A 22,206-nucleotide genomic window follows, 5' to 3' on the forward strand; every position below is an offset into this window, starting at 1 on the left:
CTGTCGAGTTGAAAGAAGAAAAAAAAACTCTGTCTGAAGTGTTAAACGTTGTTTCAGGAAATCTGCAAATGAAGAGGTTGAATATGTCATATTAAAATCCAAGATTTTATTTGTAAGTTCTCCCTAGGCGTTGAATGTTGCACTTCCTTAATGTTGCGCTGTACGAAATAATTTGGCCCCTTAGATAAGCATTCATTGATTCCTATACAGTTGTAGGAGACATTCCAGGGGTTTGAATAAGCTCGAGAAATAGTTACATTTGAGATGATATAAAAGAAACAAAGGTTTCTTCTGATAGCAGTAGTAGTGAGAACAAAATAACAAAACGAACCATGAAGCTGATATGAGAAGTGCAGACAGGCAGCTAAACATAGAATAATAACCCACAAACTATCCAAGGCATATGGCTACCTAAATATGGTCCCCAATCAGAGACAACGATAAACAGCTGCCTCTGATTGAGAACCAATCTAGGCAACCATAGACATAAAAACACCTAGACTGGAAAAAACCCATAAACATAAACCCTCGTCACACCCTGACCTAACCAAAATAAGAAAGAAAACAAAGATAACTAAGGTCAGGGCGTGACACATTGCGAACGGTATGTTTTTACTCATAAAAAATGGCCGCCCTTCTGGTTTTAGAATGAAAATTGGAATGATATGATTGACCGATCCACCCTCCTTTTAAACAAGAGTGGTCGGACGTGCGGAGATGTGAACCATTGTGGTGGCAGTATCACGCTGTGGGAATGTTTTTCAGCAGCAGGGACTGGGAGACTAGTCAGGATCTAGGGAAAGATGAACGGAGCAAAGTACAGAGATTCTTGATGAAAACCTGCTTCAGAGTACTCAGGGCCTAAGACTGGGGCGAAGGTTCACCTTCCAACAGGACAACGACCCTAAGCACACAGCCAAGACAACGCAGGAGTGGCATCGGGACAAGTCTCTGAATGTCCTTGAGTGTCCCAGCCAGAGCCCGGACTTGAACCCTATCGAACATCTCTGGAGAGACCTGAAAATAGCTGTGCAGCGATGCTCCCCATCCAACCTGACAGAGCGTGAGAGGTTCTGCAGAGAAGAATGGGAGAAACTCCCAAAATACAGGCGTGCCAAGCTTGTAGCGTCATACCCAAGAAGACTCGAGGCTGTAATTGCTCCCAAAGCTGCTTCAACAAAGTAGTGTGTAAAGGGTCTGGGGGGGTTCCAATAAATTAGCAAAAATGTCTAAAAACCTGTTTTTGCTTTGTCATTATGGGGTATTGTGTGTAGATTAATGAGAAGATATATATATATATATATATTTAAAAAAATCAATTCTAGAATAAGGATGAAACGTAACAGAATGTGGAAAAAGCCAAGTGGCCTGAATACTTTCCAAATGCACTGTAGATCACCTACCAGTTGTGGTATGGTGAAAAATAAATGTAAATGTACAGTACATAGTTGTTAACTAAGGTGTGGGACAGTACCTCCACTTCCAGCTCCTGCCTCCTGGGGTTATGGACAAGGAAGGAGAAGGCTTCCTCCCACATTGGCTCATTGGTCTTATAGCGGATCTGAAGACAACACATATAGAATAGAATACAATGAAATAGAATAGAATAACTGTATTTATTTAAAACATTCATCAAAGTGTAAGAGAAATATGAGGTTTTCAATTATCATTTCCAATTATCTACAGAAACCATGCCCACAGTAGTTTCTTACCTTACTCTCAAATGATTTGTTCCCAACTGTGAAATAGACATAAGGACTTGGTTCACTGCTCGTTTTCTTGCCGGACTGTGAGAGATGACCAGGAAAAGAGTTGGCTCTGAACGAGTGTTACTAAGACATAAACACACACTGAAAACATTGTTATTCTTCAGCTAATTGTAGTAACAAAGTTATTATACAGTAGAAAATCACTGATAAAATGGGTAGAAGTTTCTATCCTGAGATAAAAGAGAATATCATTTAGGCTGCATACCAAATGGTTCCCTATTCCTTATTTATATTTTTTTGGGGGGGAAATGCACAGTAGCTAGGAAATGGTCAACCTTGGTCTTAATTCTTCATTCTGATTTCAAGCTCCTTCTCAGCTTTGAAATCCAAGAACTTTCACTGTTGGCAATCGGTTTATACCTTGTGCATATAACAATGTGTGTTTCCCAAATGCCACCATATTTCCTGTGTAGTGCACTACTTTTGAGGAAGGCCCATACCGTAGGCTCTGGTTAAACGTAATGCACTATATAGGTAATAGGGTGCCATTTTGGACACATCCAGTGTATGAGTCTAAAGTTACCAAACTTAAGTGCATCCCTACCTCTTGGAAATGGCTTTAGTCTGATAAAAAAAGATTGACTTATAAAACAGCCTGAGAGAGACACAACCCCAAACTATCACATGCCAGAATATGTTTTTAGTCAGAAGTCAAAAGGAATGGTTAAATGCAGATTTCCATTCAGGACAAATTATTGTATATTGTATAGCTCTATATTAAAATGTGCACACTCTAAAAAAAGCTGGGTAAAAAACAACTCAGCGCTGGATAAATCGTGGACAGAACACATTTTGGGATATTTCAAATTTCTTTGAAGACTGGAGGTGTGGCTTAGTAGGGGCTTAGTAGGGGTTAGTAGGGGCATGGCTTTATTATAGTTATTTTTGGTCACTCGTGATAGTAAATGTCATTCAGGTTAATCTGTTCTATTGTATTGCCATCACATGTTAAGATTGAGCAATGACACTTTTGTAGCTTTAATGAGGTTTATAGAGTTTTTCAACTGGCCACGCATATTCCCATGTTGATATAGTTACCACTTTGTTATAATATTTAAAAACATTTTTGTTAAATTCATATTAATATATGTAATGTGCAAAAATATTGAAGGAAAATGTTGATTTGCAATGTACAAACTCAACATGAACAAGAATTACCTTTACTTTCATGGGTGGCCAAAAATAATTATCTGGAAGCTCACCCCCAGGCCATGTCTTCTTTAAATATAAATGTAATAACATTATTACTTAAACATTAGAACAAAGTGGTAACTCTCCCAACATTGGGATATGCTTAGGCACTTGAGGAACTCATACTCTTGTGTAAACCCCATAAAAGCTACAAAAGTGTACGCAACCTTAACATATGATGACAATACAACAGAACATAATTACGTATACCTGCACGGGTGGCCAAAAATAACTATCTGAAAGCCACAACCTACTAAGCCACGCATCCAGTCTTCTGATCTGGCAGGGTCATAGCTCAATAACCCAGCATCAATAACCTCAAAATCAAATTAGTTGGGTCAACTGGTTGGGTCAAAATAACCCAACGTGTGTTCTGTCCAATATTTACCCAAATTGGGTTATTTTTAACCCAGCATATTTTTGAGTGTAGAGGGTGAGTGAGGTTTTGATTTCTCGTCCCCCTCTAGTTCTATCTCTCCCTCTTTCTTCATCTACCAAATGACCATGTTTTGAGCTTTGATGAACATTATAGTGCATGTCATTAAACATCTGTGGCCATTTTGTATCAAGCGTCTCAGAGTAGGAGCTCTGATTTTGCATTTAAGATCACTATGAATAAGATTACATGACAGAGGGACCTGGATCAGCAGTCTAATACTCTTGAGATGCTCGATGCATACGGCCCCTGGTTTGTAAGGGTCCAGGTATGTGAAAAATCCAGTTCTCATAGTGTGCAGTAAATTAAATGCTATAATTTGATGCTTGAAGCGATAAAAAGAGTACAGACAGACATAGACAGAGTGATCACCCATCTCCAAGCGTGAATGAACAATTACTCACAATGAATAAACAATGTGTTTACCATAAACGAGCAAAATAATCAAAGTCAATTTGGATAGCACAAAGTAAGGACGGGCACAGACTGAGACCATCATAAGCTGTCTATGTGTGCTATCTGTGCATGGCATGCATCAACCCACTTCCTTACTTTACCTTCAGGGATTTATAGACAGAGGCTTGTTTCAACACGTCATGGTTGAAATTAAACCGGTCGCTCTTTAATCCAAAGGGGGGGAGGGAGAAAAATCACATCCGGAGTTAGTAGGACGAGGGGACGGAGTACGATTAGGTTTAGCTTTGGTCCAGGATGTCGCTTGTGAGCATGTAGCCGAACGACGGGCTGGACCAGAGCTAGATTAGGTTGTCTTAAAGTGGTATGAAAACCACAACAATCCAGAGAGAATGGAAAAGGAAAGGAAACAAAGCAAGAGGATTGTCCAAGATACAAATAAAAAAAAGGTCCATCTATGAACAATAGAGAACAAAGCAGACATTACAACGAATGGAGAAGGCAGAATAAAAGAAAAGCTGTACGGTGAATGAAAATATTATTCTATTCGGGAGAAGCTATAGAATGAATTGCTGGGAGGACCTTGTGATGGGGGATGTTGTTTAGCTCAAGCTAATAAGAGATCTGACAGTATTTCAATATTCTCTGACTTAGACTTAACTGTCCACTAGACAGACACTAAAAGCAACAGCCGTCAACACATCCTTAAAGTAATGCGCCACAAATAGCCCCCTCAATCAAATACCCTGAGACCTTCAAATCAATAGTTCTTGGAAACCATATTGTCCCTGCTTGCACCTTGTTGTTGGATAAAAGATGAAGCACTATCCTCTATCCTGAGTTATTGGAATTATTATTTAGTCTATAAGATAAAAAATATTCATGATCTACCCGCTATCGAAAATTGTATAATTATATTATTGGATTTAGAACCATGCAGCAGAGTCAATCGACATGCTTTATGGTACAAGACTCACTGCAGTAGGTCTGTTACTTAGCTCTGGTCCGGGGCGTCATTCGGCTACGCTTCCACTACCTTAGTGATAGTAAGAGCGCAGCCGAACGACGCCCTGCACCAGAGATAGTCTGTTACGGTTCAACCCCACCACACACTACTAATGCTAATTCTAGGATGCAGAGTACCGGAGGACTCACAAATAAGGTTCTATACATTGAGGTATTGTTCTCACAAAATACTAGGCCAGATGCTCTCCTCTCTTTTAAGTTTCCACACCCAAAGCTCCCTGTAAAGACGCTCTTTATAGGGAAAGAACAGGGAGAGAAGAAGTTAAATAAAATATGGCTAAGATGCTAAAGAGGCTAAGACTGACAGGCTCATTAAGGAGTTGACTGTCTTGGGCTGATATTGACCCATATCTGTGGGTTAAGGTCAAAGGTAAACGACAGTGTTGGAGAAGGAGACAAAAAAAGGAGTTTCAACAGACAGATACACAGATGAATCCATTGAGGTGCTCATGTCACGTTAAATGCGTGGAAGACCAGATAGACAGGGGTCGAGATGAAAACAGTCAACTATGGCATGTGGACTGAACTTCAGTGCGATGTTTGCACAACTACACGTGAAAATGTGTAACTGAAAAGGCTTTCTGAGCTGCGTTAAAAATATTTCGGAAACATTATTTTCAAGTTCAATTTGGCGTGATTCACAATAGCTCCCTTGGGCGGAGTAGAATATGTCCAGAAATATATTACATTGTTCTCTGTGTCCTTATTCACATCATGTCATAGGCCAACATTTGTTTACATTCACAGGAATGTGTATGGCATGGGAACAATTCAAATCATTCTACAGTAAATGTAATCATGTACAGTATGCCAAATCAACCGTCCTGTAATTAGCTTTAACTTGCAGCAATTCAATCATTTTGTGCCTCTCTCCACCACCAGAACACTCCTTCAACCCTAAACCACTTTAACCGAACAGTCCTGTCATCCAGCTCCACTCACCGGCAGGTTCTTTGCCGAGTCCAAGTACACCACCAGGAGAGCAGACGAGAGTCCATCATTGGCCAGGCTTCTGTCAGCTCGCACGCTCCTCAACACCTGATTGGATAGGAGAGACAGGCGGAGGTCACTACTGAGACAAACTGGACTAGGAGAAGTGAGCAGCCTTCTAATTCACATCTAAATGTAATACACGTGACAATAGCAAGACCGAGAGAGACAGGCTAAGTCAAGGTGTTCAAGCTAGCCTGCTGGTACGATGCCATTATATACGCCTGGGCCTGTCTTGAATTATCATACGATTGGGAAGGGGGGTAAGAACCCAAATTGAAAAGGGGTTGCCTGTGTGTGCTAAATGGGGCCGATTCCGACCCGTTTTATGCACTTCTCTCTCTATTCGTATTCTGACCTTTAACTTAAGCATGAGAATAGCATGCTATTCACCCGCTATTCATTTTGGGGTGGAGATCTAAGAAATTAAGGTAAATAAGGTCGAGCAAACCAAGTGGGAAATCTACTACTATGATCTACTTTCTTTTTTCCCAATAGAAATAACAGCATTCTCCATGCAGTGGTATTTATAATTGACAATCGCATTTGATAAGAGCTAGGTCAATGAGTAATCCATTTGTAGAAGAGGATTGTAAATACACATTGCAATCGTTTTAGATGATTTTTCCTGATGATCTCTGGACACGAATGTGAAACCAGTCATATGGATGCAAACTGAAAATCGTATCAACATGACATGTATTGTGGCCCCTTTTCCAAAAGCGAAGTGGGCTATAAATAGCTGTGCTGATATTCCGAATTTTAATTGTGTGCCCTCAATTTGAGTGGCATGAAATTTGGAGACCCAAGCTATAGGCTTCTGTAGGGATGAACCTGCTGAGTTGATGTACGCGCTTTAAAATGTTTTCATTATTGTTAGGTTCTAAATAAACAGAGTACAAAAACTAACGGACACTTAATCAAGCTCAAACCAAGTTTATTCACCCACTGGGTCATACAGCTGCATAAGACAAATAACATATTCACACGCACTGATATTGAACCCTTTCTCCTACGCTGAGCCCCTCCTTATACATCTGAACAGCCGATACACCTCTGTTGCTATCCAGAACATTAGTGATATATGTTCTTCCTCACTTCATCTAACCTGACCTCTGACCCAAAATCTTCACTCCTCCCCAACTCATGGCTGTCATGGTGACTTGTACCAGACTGTGTCTCTTCTCCTCCCATAGGATTCCCTGATGGCTAACAATAACATATCCTGACATAACGTAAACATACATTACCCCTCTTTCCCTCAGTGACATGAATAACTATATTTCATGATTTCAAATGTTAAGAAATCAGAAGCCAGGCTTTTCATCATTTTATTGTACAATTTGTATCATGTTAAATATTAGCCACTATCAGGAGCCACCATCAGTAATACCCACATACATTTATAACGGCCACTTTAGTGTTAAGTTTTCTTCAATTTGTAGCTTACATTTTGCATCATTCCATTCCGTCTACCTTTATTTTCTCTGTCACATCTGTGTGGTTGTTCCTGAGGGTTGCTAGCATTAGTGGATCACATTAGGCTAGCGTTGGGCTAGCGTTGTGCAATAATTCGGGACATGTAGCGAGCTGAACATTATTATGGGTGACAGTTTTCATCACTGCATTCTACACCAGAAAGTTGGTCGGCTGTCTTTGATGTCACGTAGGTTGATACATTCCTATGTTTTCATATATAAAGCCCTTTTACAAAATCTCCCACTGTACATAACATCATTACTAAACTTTAGACATACGAGTTACTGCACCCAGTCTCAGGGACGGCTAACTCTGGAAATTCCTTTGGTCTCTACAGTTATGTAAATCAGCTTTTATTGTTTTATCTTATCTGTGGAACAATCTTCAAAATGTCCTGAAATGTGATGTTTTGGTGCCTCTAAGCCAATTTCCTTTCTGTTTGCATTTTGAATTTAGATTTTGATGTGTGTATTTTCTGTCATATACAGTGTATATCATTCAGGGCTCATCTGTAAAAGAGACCTTGGTCTCAGTATGACTCCCTGATAAAATAAAGGTTAAATAAAATAAAACAAGTGTGTGTATTTGTAGTGTATATAGATTTGTGAGTATTTTGAATGCTGCACAAAATAAATGTCTGTGTAAATAAAATAATTTCATATCAAATACTGCACCTGGTCCATCTTTTCAGGGGTGGAGAGCAGAGAGAGCCACTCCAGTTTCAAGTGTAGCTTCCCCGAGGAGACTTCTTCCAGATCAAACCACTAGAACGACAGGATGTTCAAGGGTGCATTTCAAATGGCACCCTGTTATCTTTATGGTGCACTACTTTTCACCAGGGCTCTGGTAAAGAAGTAGTGCACAATATAGGGAATATGTGGGACCTACATGCCCTAAATCTCAACAGAGTAAAGTAGTGAGTGAATCACACCAACAGGGATGGCCGTCTCCCCAGACGTAGTGTAGGAGTGATGGATAACAACACAGTATCTTCAAATTGACGAAGGCAGGATATTATAGTAAGGCAAAATCGCTATCCGAGTGCAGAACTGAAGACAAGCCTCTTGTTCTATTTTCATTATATTTTTCTTATTTTAACCACATGAAAAAAATGATGAAAAAATGTATCGGATCAGCGGGTGGATTTACCTCATCGACCTTCTGCTCTTTGTGAAGCTCCGTCATATCGATCATCAGGCTGCAATCGAAGACACAAAGATTGGATAAGAAATCAGTAGGTAGGATTAATCACAACAGAAGCCAAATTGATTCACTGATACAGCATGTTGGCACTCTGACCCAGTCAGGGGCCAATAGGGCTCCACTCAAAAGTAGTGCAATGCATTGGGAATAGGGTGCCATTTGGGACGCAGCCAGCACACCTTGAAAGAGAGAAGAGACGCATTGAAGTATCTGTGATGTACTAAGTATCTGTCATCAGTGTACAATAGTCACAATAGGAGTTGGACAGAAGCTCTGCTTCTTGGGCCTCATCCCAAGGGGATAGCATAGCTTTGGTCCAACTCCTCATGTGACTATTGTACACTGATCACAGATACCTAGTACATCACAGATACTTCAATGCGTCTCTTCTCTCTTTCAAGGGGCCACCCTTCACTGTGACATATAGGAGGGAGGTTTTTTGGTGAGAAGGTAGATGCTAAGTCTGCGATAGTTCTGCTCCAGGGCGTCACGTGCGGTTTGCTAGCGCTGAAGGCTCGGCATCAGCAAGCCGCACGTAACACTCTGGACCAGAGCTAAGTGTGTGATATTTTCGGCTAGATAAGATTATTTGCTTGATATTGGATACAATAACTCACAATGCAGAGGACTAATAAGCCGTGTGAGCATGGGGTGATAAGAAAAAGACACACTGTAAATCATTTCCTGTTGTGTTTACGGTAACTTACAGGCAACTGGCTACCTGTAATTTACCGTACAGTATAGTATATAACTTGCACTTCTAGAGGCCTTAAGAAAGGTAGTGATTGGACGACTGATCCCGTAACTCCGTAGCCTCGATGCGGTTTTCAAAGCACTACTGATTCGACACAACGTACCGATGCTTGTAACGAAGTGACAATACCACGTGATGACGACGACGGTTGAAGCTTTGTACGTCACACTACCATCAGCCTGTAGAGCAGTGGTGAGTGAGTCTCTTGTCTTGAATCCCCATAAAGACGTGTTTATTTTTGTAAGTAGTTTTCTTCAAAACACTGGCTTTTAAATGATGAGTTTCGACAGGCATAGGCAGTTTTTATTTTATCTAACATCCTAAATCATGCAATGGAGCAAACGTCTTTTTGTAAATGTTTTTTGGTATAAAAAAAAATTAAAAAACAACTAGGTTGCTAGTTTCAAAGCATAGATGGAAAGGTTCAAAGAAACATTACCACTACTTTTTTTTTTAACCGTGTGTTGCAAAATGCGAGATCCCACTGATTTAGGTACTGTAAACTGAGCTACCATTTAGGCACTACACACCGAAGACAATCTAAGTCAATTGGTAAATAAGGTGTCCAGTAGAGGTCGGTGTTTGAAAGCAACTTTGCGTCGAAGAACGCATCAGCACCGCGGCGGAATCAGTGGGATTTCCGCATTTTGCAACGCAAAAAAAGCATGTGATCTGATCAAAAGAAGCTTCGGATGTCATTGATTACATGCTTTTTTGAGCCGTGTGTTCCTGAGCAGCAGATGCCATTAATGTAAAAAAGTTGTAAAAGTAGTAAAAGTAGTAATGAACCTATTTTTGACAAAATTGGCTGGCAAACCGTCAGGAAGCTTAGTTTCTTCATAACTAGCTCAGATTAATGAACAGCTTTTCAGCACAATTTGGTGTAAACCCTAAAGCCTTCAGAAAGTCTCGGTTTCCCATCACTAAACAAAGGCATCCAACCTGGCAGTGACTATAGGGCAAAACAGACCAAATACTCAACCATTAAAGGTTTAAGACTTAAATTGGTACAGCACTCTCACTAATGGGTGGCACAAACGTCGCCTCTTACAAGGCACGCCTCAAAATATGTTAATGAGCCAGAAACAACAATAACATGCACCCACTAGTGGTCAAAAGGGTTTGCCACACCATAAATACAGTACACTACTGTATTCTGTGGGGTGGAATTACAAGCAATTTGAAATACAGCAAAAACATGTTCTCTCTTACTTTAGAGGATTTGCTTTGATTTTGTTGACCTTATATGACCTTATGTGGCATTCTATTTTGAACATTCACAAAAACTGTAAGTGAACTTCTACTGTATTTTACATAGCATATTTTACAGTAGTCCAAAGTCCAGAATACATCAAATATTTTCCGGCTGTTGAATATTTTCCCACAATGTAATGTAATTTATGCTAATCCATTGTATTAAGCTTGTACAGTAAGATACAGTTCATAAACAGTCATTTACCTTGAAAATAACAGAATGGTTTTACAGTGCAGGATATGAGCTTACCTCCCCAGGAAATCATCTTTGTCTGGGTCCTCATCAAACAACTCAATCTCCAGATGTTGGCCTGAGTGCTCGTATACCAGGGCCTAACAAGGACAAGGACAAAACTAAATACAATCTCAGATACAGTAGTTCACATTGAATACAACCAAAGGTAAAACATGACATGATGGGTAAAACAGCACGAAAGCCAAAAATAAGAGGAAATATTGGACTGTTGGAAATATGTACATGTAAGTTGTATCTGGTTCTACATACCCTATATTGCTGTCCCTGGGGTAGTTACTGTATAATATAACCAATATTTTGCGGTTTTGGTTGACGTGCCATTGGAAGAATTCATTTTCAGTTCATTTTGTTCACCTCATAAACTTCGTTCCATTTGGGGTGCAGACTCTCTTTGACCGTCTTGCTCTGGAAGAGCTGGTTGCCAATCTGGAGGACGCCGTAGGGGTCAGACTTCCCTTTGATCAGCCCGCCTAGGAATTTATCTTTCCCCTCCAGGTCCTGAGCCTCCAGGAAGTGAATTCTCAGGACTCCCTGGTGACATACACAGCACAGGGACAATTCAGGAAACTGACACTTTAAAATAGAATACAGCGACACTGTAGCTCTTTCCAGTAGTCAATTACCGAAAGCGCCATCTTTGGCCTCATGGGTGGAAGGTTATTCATATTTTTCATAATTTCATAATTAATCTATTATTTTTGAACAAAGAAAATCCAGTGTTTCTATGTCAAACAGTTTCGCTATATTTCAGTCTTCTGTGATGTATATCAAGTGTAATATTGGGATTTAAACTCAAAATTGAATACATTTCAACTCTATATCTGATGGTACTGGTGTCTACTTTTTTAAGCCCATAAGGTGTATACTTTTGTTTCAAAGTAGATTTGTTTAAGAATCACTCTGTGTGACCCTGATTTAGCCCACCGCAGTAAAAATTTTTAAAGGGACATTGCACTTGCATATAAAAGTTTGTCCAATGACTTCTGACCTCTAAAGACCTCTAATCTTTAGTCAAGATGAAACCATGTACCACAACATCGGTTGTGTAGATCCATCTATAGGCCTCCACCACAAATTAATGGAAAAGATAAGCACTGAATAAAACCAGGAAAACCAGGGAATTAGATGATACTTAACTTTCACATTCATTTGGTGTGAAGGCCTATAGCTGGATCTACATACTGTAGAAACCAATTTCGTGGAAGGTAGTTTCATCTTGACATAAGTCTACTTTTGAGGTTAATTAAATGTCCCTTTTTTGACCAGCAGGTGCCACTAGTGTACACTGTGTTGATCAAAGCCTCGAGTAAGCTTTTTTTTGACACAATTGGCCTGAAAACCTGAAAAGCTTCAGGAAGCTTTGTTGCTCCATCACTACCTATCAGGATCATCATACATGTAGAATATTTGGTATTTTATTAGGATCCCCATTAGCCGCTGCAAAAGCATCAGCTACTCTTCCTGGGGTCCACAAAACAATTCCAACTTCAAATGATGGATTTGGTGGCAGACGGGTAGGCTCTGCTAATACAAACACTGTTAATTAAAGGGTTACTTTACTCAAAAACATATTTTAGTATTTGTTTAATAGTCCATTGTTGATATGGTCCCAAAAATTGTGCGTGCCAAAATACTAAACAAAATCCCCCAAAAATGTGTTCTTCTAATTAATGTCTGAAATATGATAATGATATGAATCGTTAGATATAGGATAGGTGAACGGCTGCAGTACCTTTGGCATAGGGAAGCGTAGCTGAGCCAGTTCTATATCTCCCACCAGTGGGATAGTGATGCGGTTGGGCAACACCAGGTAGCTGTAGATGATGTCCTGAATCAGACTGTCTGAGAAGCCACTGGGAAAAACAAAACACAACCAAGCCCAACAATCAGTGAGTACGACTTTTGGACGAGATTATTCTCACCTAATCTCAGTTTAGCACAAAGGAACATGTCTTTTTCTGTTTTATAAGATGGTGGGAACATTGTAAGAGGTTCAAGCATGTTGTTGGGAGTAAATCCTTTGAAATGACCTCGATTTCTGCATTGATTACTCATAAAATGTGGTCTGATCTTAATCTAAGTCACAATAATAGGCAACACAATCTGACTAAACTAGTAATACAAACAGTTGTACTTGTCACATTTTTATTGAAGATATTGAGTAATCATTCACAGTGCAGGCCTGAAAAAGTAAGTGAACCCTTGAATGTAGTAACTTGTAGATCCTCCCAAACGATTCCTGTAGCTGCTTATAAGACTTGCACACTGTTGAGGAGGAATTCCGAACCATTTCTTCCTACAAATCTGTTTCAGTTCATCAATATTTCTGGTTTGTCTTTATTGCACAGCCCTCTTCAGGTCATGCCACAGCATCTCCATTGGGTTAAGGTCAGGACATTCCAAAACACGAATCTTCTTCCTTTTCAGACATTCTTTAGTTGATTTACTTGTGCGCTTTGGGTCATTGTCTTGTTGCATCACCCAACAACCTCTCTTAAGCTTGAGGTCATGGACTGCTGCCCTGACATTCTCCTGTAAAATGTCTTGATACACTTTTGAATTCATTGTTCCATCAATGATTGCAAGGCGTCCAGGCCCTGAGGCAGCAAAGCAGCCCCAAACCATGATGCTCCCTCCAACATGCTTCACAGTTGGGATGAGGTTTTGGTGTTGGTGTGCAGAGCCCTTTTTCCTTCACACATAGCGTTGTGCATTTTTCCCCAAAAAGTTCCATCTTTTGTCTCATCTGTCCACAGCACATTTTCCCAGAAGCGTTGTGGAACATCCAGGTGATCTTGGGCAAACTTCTTTTTTTTTTAGACAGCATTGATTTCCTTGGTGGTGTCCTTCCATGAACACCAATGCTATTCAGTGTTTTTCTGATAGTGGACATATGAACACAGACTTTTGTTGTTTGTAGAGTTTTCTGGAGGTCTGTTGCTGTTACCCTTGGGTTCCTTTCTCACCTCTTTCAGGATTGCCCTTTGTGCTCTCCTAGGGAGAGTAGCAACAGTCCTGAATCTTCTCCGTTTGTAGACAATTTGTCTCACCGTGGACTGATGAACACCGAAGGTCTTCAGCAATGCTTTTGTAACCTTTTTCAGCTTTGTGCATCTCTATAATGTGTCTTCTAAGGTCCTGTGAAAGTTTTTGGGATTGAGGCACGGTTCACACAAACCAATCTTTCTGGAGAAGAACAGATTTGTCAGTAACCAGGCTTTGTGTGCCTTTATTTAAAGGGCAGGGCACCTGTGCAACCCACACCTCCAATCTCATATCTTTATTCGAGACGCACTACTCCAAATAGCTTTTGGAGAAGACGTTAACGCAGAGGTTTTTCCAGCCTGCACTGTGAATGATTACTCAGTGTCTTCAATAACAATTTGAAGAGTACAACTGTTTGTGTGTTATTAGTTTAGTCAGATCGTGTTAGTCTATTATTGTGACTCAGATGAAGATCAGACCACATTTTATGAGTAATCAGTGCAGAAATCCAGGTCATTCCAAATGGTTCACAAACTTTTTCTTGCAACTGTAGCAGTGAGAGTGTCACTGAGCAGGAGGTCTTACAACCTAAGAATGACAATGCCTTGTAAGGGAAGTCGATAGCTAAGACTGGTCTCGTAACTGCTGAGAAATGTTCTGTTAACCTTCAAGCTATCCACTTGGGTACGATTCTGTAAACAGAAATAAAATGTATGAGAGGAATTAAGCAATCTGTAAAAATGAAACAGATTTTTATGTCCCCCATTCCTTAACTTTTTCTCGCTCTCATTTCTCTAAGAAGGCTTCCCAAGAAACATATGTATCAATTTATCCTATAATTTCTCTTACAGCTGAGCAGAAAGCTAGAGCACTTCTCTGGGAGCAGAATTACAGGGAACATGATTCTTCTTTAGTATGTGATCATTCACATGTAGCACACACACACACACACACACACACACACACACACACACACACACACACACACACACACACACACACACACACACACACACACACACACACACACACACACACACACACACACACACACACACACACACACACACACACACACACACACACACACACACACACACACACACACACACGTAGAGAGCTTCATGCAGTATCAGCTGTTATTGTTCCCCTGACCTTGCAGTGGTACACAGAGCTAGGCCGTACTCCAAAAGTAAAAATAATAACACTACAATTGTCAGACAACCTGTGTTGAATAACATCAAGGGGATATGAGAGTGAGAGGGGGGGAGAGGGAAAAAGAGAGAGTGAGTGAGAGGAGGGGGGGTCTTTGGAAAGGGTGGAGGGTTTTATCTACTCTGTGACACAGTGGACTCCACCCCTCCAACATGCAGCTGGCACTGTCTATTGCTTGTGGTTGGAAGCTAGTCTCTGAGACTGTCTTTTTTTCTGCTGCCCGGGCCTGTCCTGTCCTGTCACTAACCCAGAGGCAGGCGCAGCTCCCCCCCAATCCCCTAGCCCATGAACCTAGCACATGCCACTGAGCCTCCACAAACAGGCTCACAGTGTACTGACTGCACAGATCTATTACACCCCTACAGAGAAATAGCGGTTGGGGGGATGGGCGGTTAGTGCTCTGTAGAATCAGGGAGATGATTTCCATCACTGAGCTGCGGATGTGTCAACACCCGTGTCTAAATCAATAGACTGTGAGGAGGAGAGTGACCGTACCACGAAATCTTTATTAGGGACATTTTCCACCGCCGCAGTAGCGCTAATAAGGTTTAAACACCAGAATCACTGTCAACTCACAACAATATAGAAACTAAGAATTGACTGTTGATAATACAAATTATGCCCAGATCTGCAGAGATGGCAAAGGATATCTGCTCTTTGAATGCCATGAGAACATTACATTGGTCCCTTTACCATAAGAGGGAAATCTATTCTATTGAATCCATTGGCTTATGGAAGTCATGAATTGTGCTTGTTTCACCAGCCATCAGTGCTCTATTTATGTGTCTATGTGACTCGGATGTGTATGTTGTTGCTGTTTGTGCATTGCTAGTGAGTGGTGACAAATCCAATTTCCCCCTTTGGAATTCAATGCAAGTAATAGCACTGCCACACCCCAAAATATTTTAAAGATAAAACAATATATTATTGTTATTATTAGCCAATAAGTCTTTACAGTCTACTCTATTCTACACTAAAGCTTAACAATTACTCTTAATATGCAGATCATCCAATGCACACCTTTTATGTAAATTAGCCCTAAGAAATCCCCAAGTCCCCTCCCCATTACCCCATAATTTTAGATTTGAGAGATGTACGGATGTAGAGTCTTTTAGCTACCCCAGAGAGCTGGTGGAGTGGCCCAATTTAAATATATATAAGTCAGAGATGAGTTTATAATGAAAATGACATCTTGCTCAACCGTAAAAACCTTCTTGCTTTCTGAGCTGTGTGAGATTTTTTTTAGCCCTGTCAGGCAGGCATGTGTTGCGATGAGCATTTAATGGACTGAAAGCTCGAAAGCCTAAAAGCCGTAGGGCGATGGTCACTCTAGCTGTCGTCTAGCAGTCGTCCTCCTGCGACCTTAAAAAAAATTCTCCAATCACATACAACAACCCCAAGAGGAGAATACCTGCAATAAAACCTGTAGGGGAACTAATCACATTAGTTAGGTGATTAGGTGAAAGCTTGGCCTGACAAAAGAAGGTGTAGGGTGAAGTTGCTCCAAGACGGTGATCTGGGGTCAGTTTTCGATTTTCCCCACACAGCAAATTCTCCAGTGTTAACATCTTTTTAATTGACACTGAAAGTGTTGAGTATGTGGAGCCATTTAGACACCAGAACAGTGTTAAATTAACACACTGCTTTGTGTAAAAGCCTTATTCAAATATTTCGCAGAGTTCCTTGATTTTCGAGTACATTTCAGAGTTACCACTCATGACTGTATTTGTTAGTGACAGAGACATGGTTGTTGCATTCATCCATACTGAAATGATTGTTCCATTTTAGATGAGTTAGGTATTCTCATAACTGTCTTCTTAACTCTGGCAGTATTCTGAATACAAGTTGCAGGTGATAAAATATTCCAGAAGTTGGATATCCCCAATAGGAATTACACATCACATTGCAAGCCAGCATAATATGATTTACAGGCCTGATGTGACCTGTAAACCATGAGTTTCAGGGCGTTGTATAAAGCAAAACAACATATGTGTGTGTGTATATATATATACAGTTGAAGTTTACATACACTTATGTTGGAGTCATTAAAACTAGTTTTTTAACAACTCCACAAATTTCTTGTTAACAAACTATAGTTTTGGCAAGTCGGTTAGGACATCTCCTTTGTGCACGACACAACAATTGTTTACACTAAGTTGACTGTGCCTTTAAACAGATTGGAAAATTCCAGAAAATGATGTCATGGCTCTAGAAGCTTCTGATAGGCTAATTGACATCATTTGAGTCAATTGGAGGTGTACCTGTGGATGTATTACACAGCCTACCTTTAAACGCAATGCCTCTTTGCTTGACATCATTGGAAAATCAAAAGAAATCAGTCAAGTCTGAAAGTACCACGTTCATCTGTACAAACAATAGTACGCAAGCATAAACACCATGGGACCAAGCAGCCATCATACAGCTCAGGAAGGAGACGTGTTCTGTCTCCTAGAGATGAACCTATTTTGGTGCGAAAAGTGCAAATCAATCACAGAACAACAGCAAAGGACCTTGTGAAGATGCTGAAGGAAACCGGTAGAAAAGTATCTATATCCACAGTAAAAACAAGTCCTATATCGACGCAACCTGAAAGGCTGCTCAGCAAGGAAGAAGCCACTGTTCCAAAACATGCCATAAAAAAAGCCTGAATACGGTTTGCAACTGCACATGGGGACAAAGATCCTACTTTTTGGAGAAATTTCCTCTGGTCTGATGAAACAAAAATAGAACTGTTTTGCCATAATGACCATTGTTATGTTTGTGTGTTCGTTGAACACTATTCCTGTTTCTACAGTCGTGGCCGAAAGTTTTGAGAATGACACAAATATAAATTTTCACAAAGTCTGCTGCCTCAGTTTGTATGATGGTAATTTGCATATACTCCAGAATGTTATGAAGAGTGATCAGATGAATTGCAATTCATTTCAAAGTCCCTTTTTTCCATGCAAATGAACTGAATCCCCAAAAAACATTTCCACTGCATTTCAGCCCGGCCACAAAAGGACCAGCTGACATCATGTCAGTGATTCTCTCGTTAACACAGGTGTGAGTGTTGACGAGAACAAGGCTGGAGATCACTCTGTCATGCTGATTGAGTTTGAATAACAGACTGGAAGCTTCAAAAGGAGGGTGGTGCTTGGAATCATTGTTCTTCCTATGTCAAACATGGTTACCGGCAAGGAAACACGTGCCGTCATCATTGCTTTGCTCAAAAAGGGCTTCACAGGCAAGGATATTGCTGCCAGTAAGATTGCACCTAAATCAACCATTTATCGGATCATCAAGAACGTCAAGGAGAGCGGTTAAATTGTGGTGAAGAAGGCTTCAGGTCGCCCAAGAAAGTCCAGCAAGCACCAGGACCATCTCCTGGTGTTGATTCAGCTGCAGGATTGGGGCACCACCAGTACAGAGCTTGCTCAGGCATGGCAGCAGGCAGGTGTGAGTGCATCTGCACGCACAGTGAGGCAAAGACTTTTGGAGGATGTCCTGGTGTCAAGAAGGGCAGCAAAGAAGCCACTTCTCTCCAGGAAAAACATCAGGGACAGACTGATATTCTGCAAAAGGTACAGGGATTGAACTGCTGACGACTGGGGTAAAGTCATTTTCTCTGATGAATCCCCTTTCCGATTGTTTGGGGCATCCGGAAAAAAGCTTGTCTGGAGAAGACAAGGTGAGCGCTACCATCAGTCCTGTGTCATGCCAACAGTAAAGCATCCTGAGACCATTCATGTGTGTGGTTGCTTCTCAGTCAAGGGAGTAGGCTCCCTCACAATTTTGCCTAAGAACACAGCCATGAATAAAGAATGGTACCAACACATCCACGAGAGCAACTTCTCCCAACCATCCAGGAACAGTTTGGTGACGAACAATGCCTTTTCCAGCATGATGGAGCACCTTGCCATAAGGCAAAAGTGATAACTAAGTGGCTCGGGGAACAAAACATCGATATTTTGGGTCCATGGCCAGGAAACTCCCCAGACCTTAATCCCATTGAGAACTTGTGGTCAATCCTCAAGAGGCGGGTGGACAAACAAAAACCCACACATTCTGATAAACTCCAAGCATTGATTATGCAAGAATGGGCTGCCATCAGTCAGGATGTAGCCCAGAAGTTAACTGACATCATGCAAGGGCGGATTGCAGAGGTCTTGAAAAAGAAGGGTAATTGTCATGTAATTGTCAATAAAAGCCTTTGACACTTCTGAAATGCTTGTAATTATACTTCAGTATTCTCAGAACTTTTGGCCACGACTGTACATGGCTCCACAGACTCAACACTTCCATTATTTTTTTTATTTTACCCCCTTTTTCTCCCCAATTTCGTGGTTTCCAATTAGTAGCTACTATCTTGTCTCATCGCTACAACTCCTGTACGGGCTCGGGAGAGACGAAGGTTGAAAGTCATGCGTCCTCCGATACACAACCCAACCAAGCCGCACTGCTTCTTAACACAGCGCGCATCCAACCCGGAAGCCAGCCGCACCAATGTGTCAGAGGAAACACCGCGCACCTGGCAACCTTGGTTAGCGTGCACTGTGCCCGGCCCGCCACAGGAGTCGCTGGTGCGCGATGAGACAAGGATATCCCTACCGGCCAAGCCCTCCCTAACCCGGACGACGCTATGCCAATTGTGCGTCGCCGGACCTCCCGGTCGCGGCTGGTTACGACAGAGCCTGGGAGCGAACCCAGAGTCTCTGGTGGCACAGCTGGCGCTGCAGTACAGCGCCCTTAACCACTAAGATAGCACAGAGTGTCCTTCACTCCCACCTGCTGAACACCTGCAATCGCCAACGTTAACAGAACTGTGGGAAAACAGTGCCCAACAGGCGGGGACGAAGAAAACTGCCTACAGGTGTACGGCTAGCTAGCTACCGTTGTCGCCCCCGCCCTCTCTTCTGTGGGGTTTATCGGCCGCTGGCATCCAACATTATTGTGCATTAACGCCATCTACTGTACTGGAGCGCCCCCGCCACCCTCCTGACTTAGCTTAAAAATGTATCAATGCAGATGCAGGAACGCCCCAAATTGCAGGCCGCAATTGCACCCTTCTCCTCTCTCTTCCTCTTCCTCCCTGACCAGACCAAACAATGAATTGAACAGCAGCCATCATCTGAGGATCAGCAGTATGCGTCATTGAACAAAAGTGAGTGAGTTTGTCTTACTATGTACTTTGATTTGTTCTATAGTTTCTGGGTTATCAGACAATGTTCTTGAACTTTTCTTTTGATGCTCTACTGCCCTATTGTTTGCCTATGGCTACTTAGCGTCAGCATTTGACATATTATTCATTTAAGTTTAAGCCATTTCAGTATTGCTACTTATATCACCCTTTTGAGTAGCATTATATGGGAAATGTGTATTGATGAATTGTGCCAGAGTAATCACAGCTTGTTGTGGATTTAGGTTTAACTGACACTTCTTTACTTTGTTCCTAGAACCATACTACATACTATTACTTCAATGTTCTCCGATGACTGACCTTTGTCAAAAATAAAAAAGAATGAAAGTGATCAAGCCCATTGGAGGCCATCCCATTCTCACTCCAATCAGAAATACAGTCCATGTCTTACACTCAGTGGGTCTTTTGTACTCTGGAGAATTTGCTGTGCACTAACGGTGGTTAGAATTGGGGGAGGGGAAGCTGATCCTAGGTCTGTCGCTTGGGGAAACTTCACGCTGGAGCACAAAAGAGACGCAGTTTACTTACTTCAGCCCAGGAATGTCTAGTATATTGGTGAGGCCTGTCCAGTTGATTTCCAGAAGCTAGATAAAAACAAAAGAAAGGATTTAGCTGTCTGGAAACTGGAAGAACATGCTGTACTTAGAAAGATTCATTTGACACCAGTGCTTTTCTTTTTACTTACTTTAAGTGATCTAAAAACAAAGCCCATCATAATAAAAAAAGGAAAAATGCAGAGCGGGACACCAGCCAGAAGGAGTGGGGAGATCAAATAAATGATCTTAATTGATTCAAGCACTTAACTTCATTGTTATGTGACTCAGTCATCCGAGTGAGTGACAGTGTGTTGGTGCAAATCTCTTGACGATTAAAAACAAAAGATAGCATTCTGACAATGGAGAGTGCAGCAAAGTGAAACAGAAGCCAAGAAAGAAAGCTAATTGCCTTGCCTCTTGCTAAAATAAACAAATTTCATAGGAAACCTGACATTTTTTTACACACTAAAATAAGACAAGCTGGCGTGTCAACACAAGCATGTTTTTAGCTGCAATTGTGCCCTAGTTTTACCCGAAAGTTAGCGGTAAAGGCTATTTCCACCAGGCTAAGTTCACCATTGTGTGTTGAACGCCGGAATCAGGTTGGTTCCACCAGGCTACCCTATAGTTAAATACTGTACTTAATTGTTTCACTTGTTTCAGCTGTCTCTTATCTCGCCTACTGTTGAAATGGGGACACACAGCCTTGTACAGTATGTATATGAGTAATACCCAGGTCACTGACACCAGAGATACCAGGCCACAGATTGGACAAACACTTGACCTGCTGAAAGATTTATTACAAAAACAATCCTCTGGAACCACTTCTGTATACAGGAGCTGTTGTCCCAAACTGCATCCTATTCCCTAAGTAGATTCCCTTTGGGACCTGGTCAACAGTAGCGCACAACATAGGGAATATGGTGCCATTTGGGATGCACACTATTGAGTTCAGGGACTGTATAATTCCGTGGAAAGTCTCTTACCTAAAGGTTCTGTGGATATAAAGTGTTAACCTTGTTAACATTGCTGCGTAGAGCAAAGGTGGACAATGCGCGTTTTAAATCACACCACGTATTTGGTAAAGGAGAGACAGCACAGCTAAGCCAGAAAAATATTTAATCTAGGAGTCAGACAGGTGGTAACTTCTAAGCCGAAAGGTATTTTTTATTAACGCGGAGCACTGACGTGTCTCTTGGTTCAAGGAATCAATTTCAATGCGTTTCTATAGTCCCCCTCCTCCCTCTCTCTCTCTCTCTGTTGCCTACATTGCAGCAGATATAGTTTTGAGCAAGGAGTGATTGGAACTCCGCAAGGTAATCAAAGTAGCCATTTGGTGCATCTCCACTGTATGGATTGGTACCCGTCCTTGGCCAAAATGTGTTGCATTTTGTGTTTAACGCTGGTGCTGAGACCCAAAAAAGCCGGAGTCTCACCAGTGCTGCAGTAGAGAAGCCGTATACAGCAAGTACTGTAGCAGTAAATTGGCAGAGCACACTCAACAACAGCAAAAAAAAAG

General features: G+C 41.3%; 1 protein-coding gene across 3 annotated transcripts in view; it reads right to left on the minus strand.

Moving 5' to 3' along the window:
• The window catches only part of esyt2b (extended synaptotagmin-like protein 2b), a 49,565-nt gene that overhangs the window by 11,310 nt on the left and 16,049 nt on the right, over positions 1-22,206 (minus strand). Inside the window, exons 7-16 of one of the 3 annotated variants that reach the window (XM_021563061.2) lie at positions 20,680-20,735; positions 12,505-12,625; positions 11,127-11,303; positions 10,767-10,849; positions 8,455-8,503; positions 7,980-8,069; positions 5,779-5,874; positions 3,954-4,016; positions 1,713-1,787; positions 1,475-1,561 (exon numbers count right to left, since the gene is read on the minus strand). In XM_021563061.2, coding sequence (XP_021418736.1) covers positions 1,475-1,561; positions 1,713-1,787; positions 3,954-4,016; positions 5,779-5,874; positions 7,980-8,069; positions 8,455-8,503; positions 10,767-10,849; positions 11,127-11,303; positions 12,505-12,625; positions 20,680-20,735 — 897 coding nt within the window. Of the gene's footprint in view, positions 1-1,474; positions 1,562-1,712; positions 1,788-3,953; positions 4,017-4,965; positions 5,068-5,778; positions 5,875-7,979; positions 8,070-8,454; positions 8,504-10,766; positions 10,850-11,126; positions 11,304-12,504; positions 12,626-20,679; positions 20,736-22,206 lie in introns of all 3 variants that reach the window. The other 2 variants (XM_021563060.2, XM_021563063.2) reach the window with 2 other exon arrangements.

Source organism: Oncorhynchus mykiss, chromosome 15 (assembly GCF_013265735.2).
Source record: "Oncorhynchus mykiss isolate Arlee chromosome 15, USDA_OmykA_1.1, whole genome shotgun sequence".
Classification (NCBI taxonomy): domain Eukaryota; kingdom Metazoa; phylum Chordata; class Actinopteri; order Salmoniformes; family Salmonidae; genus Oncorhynchus; species Oncorhynchus mykiss.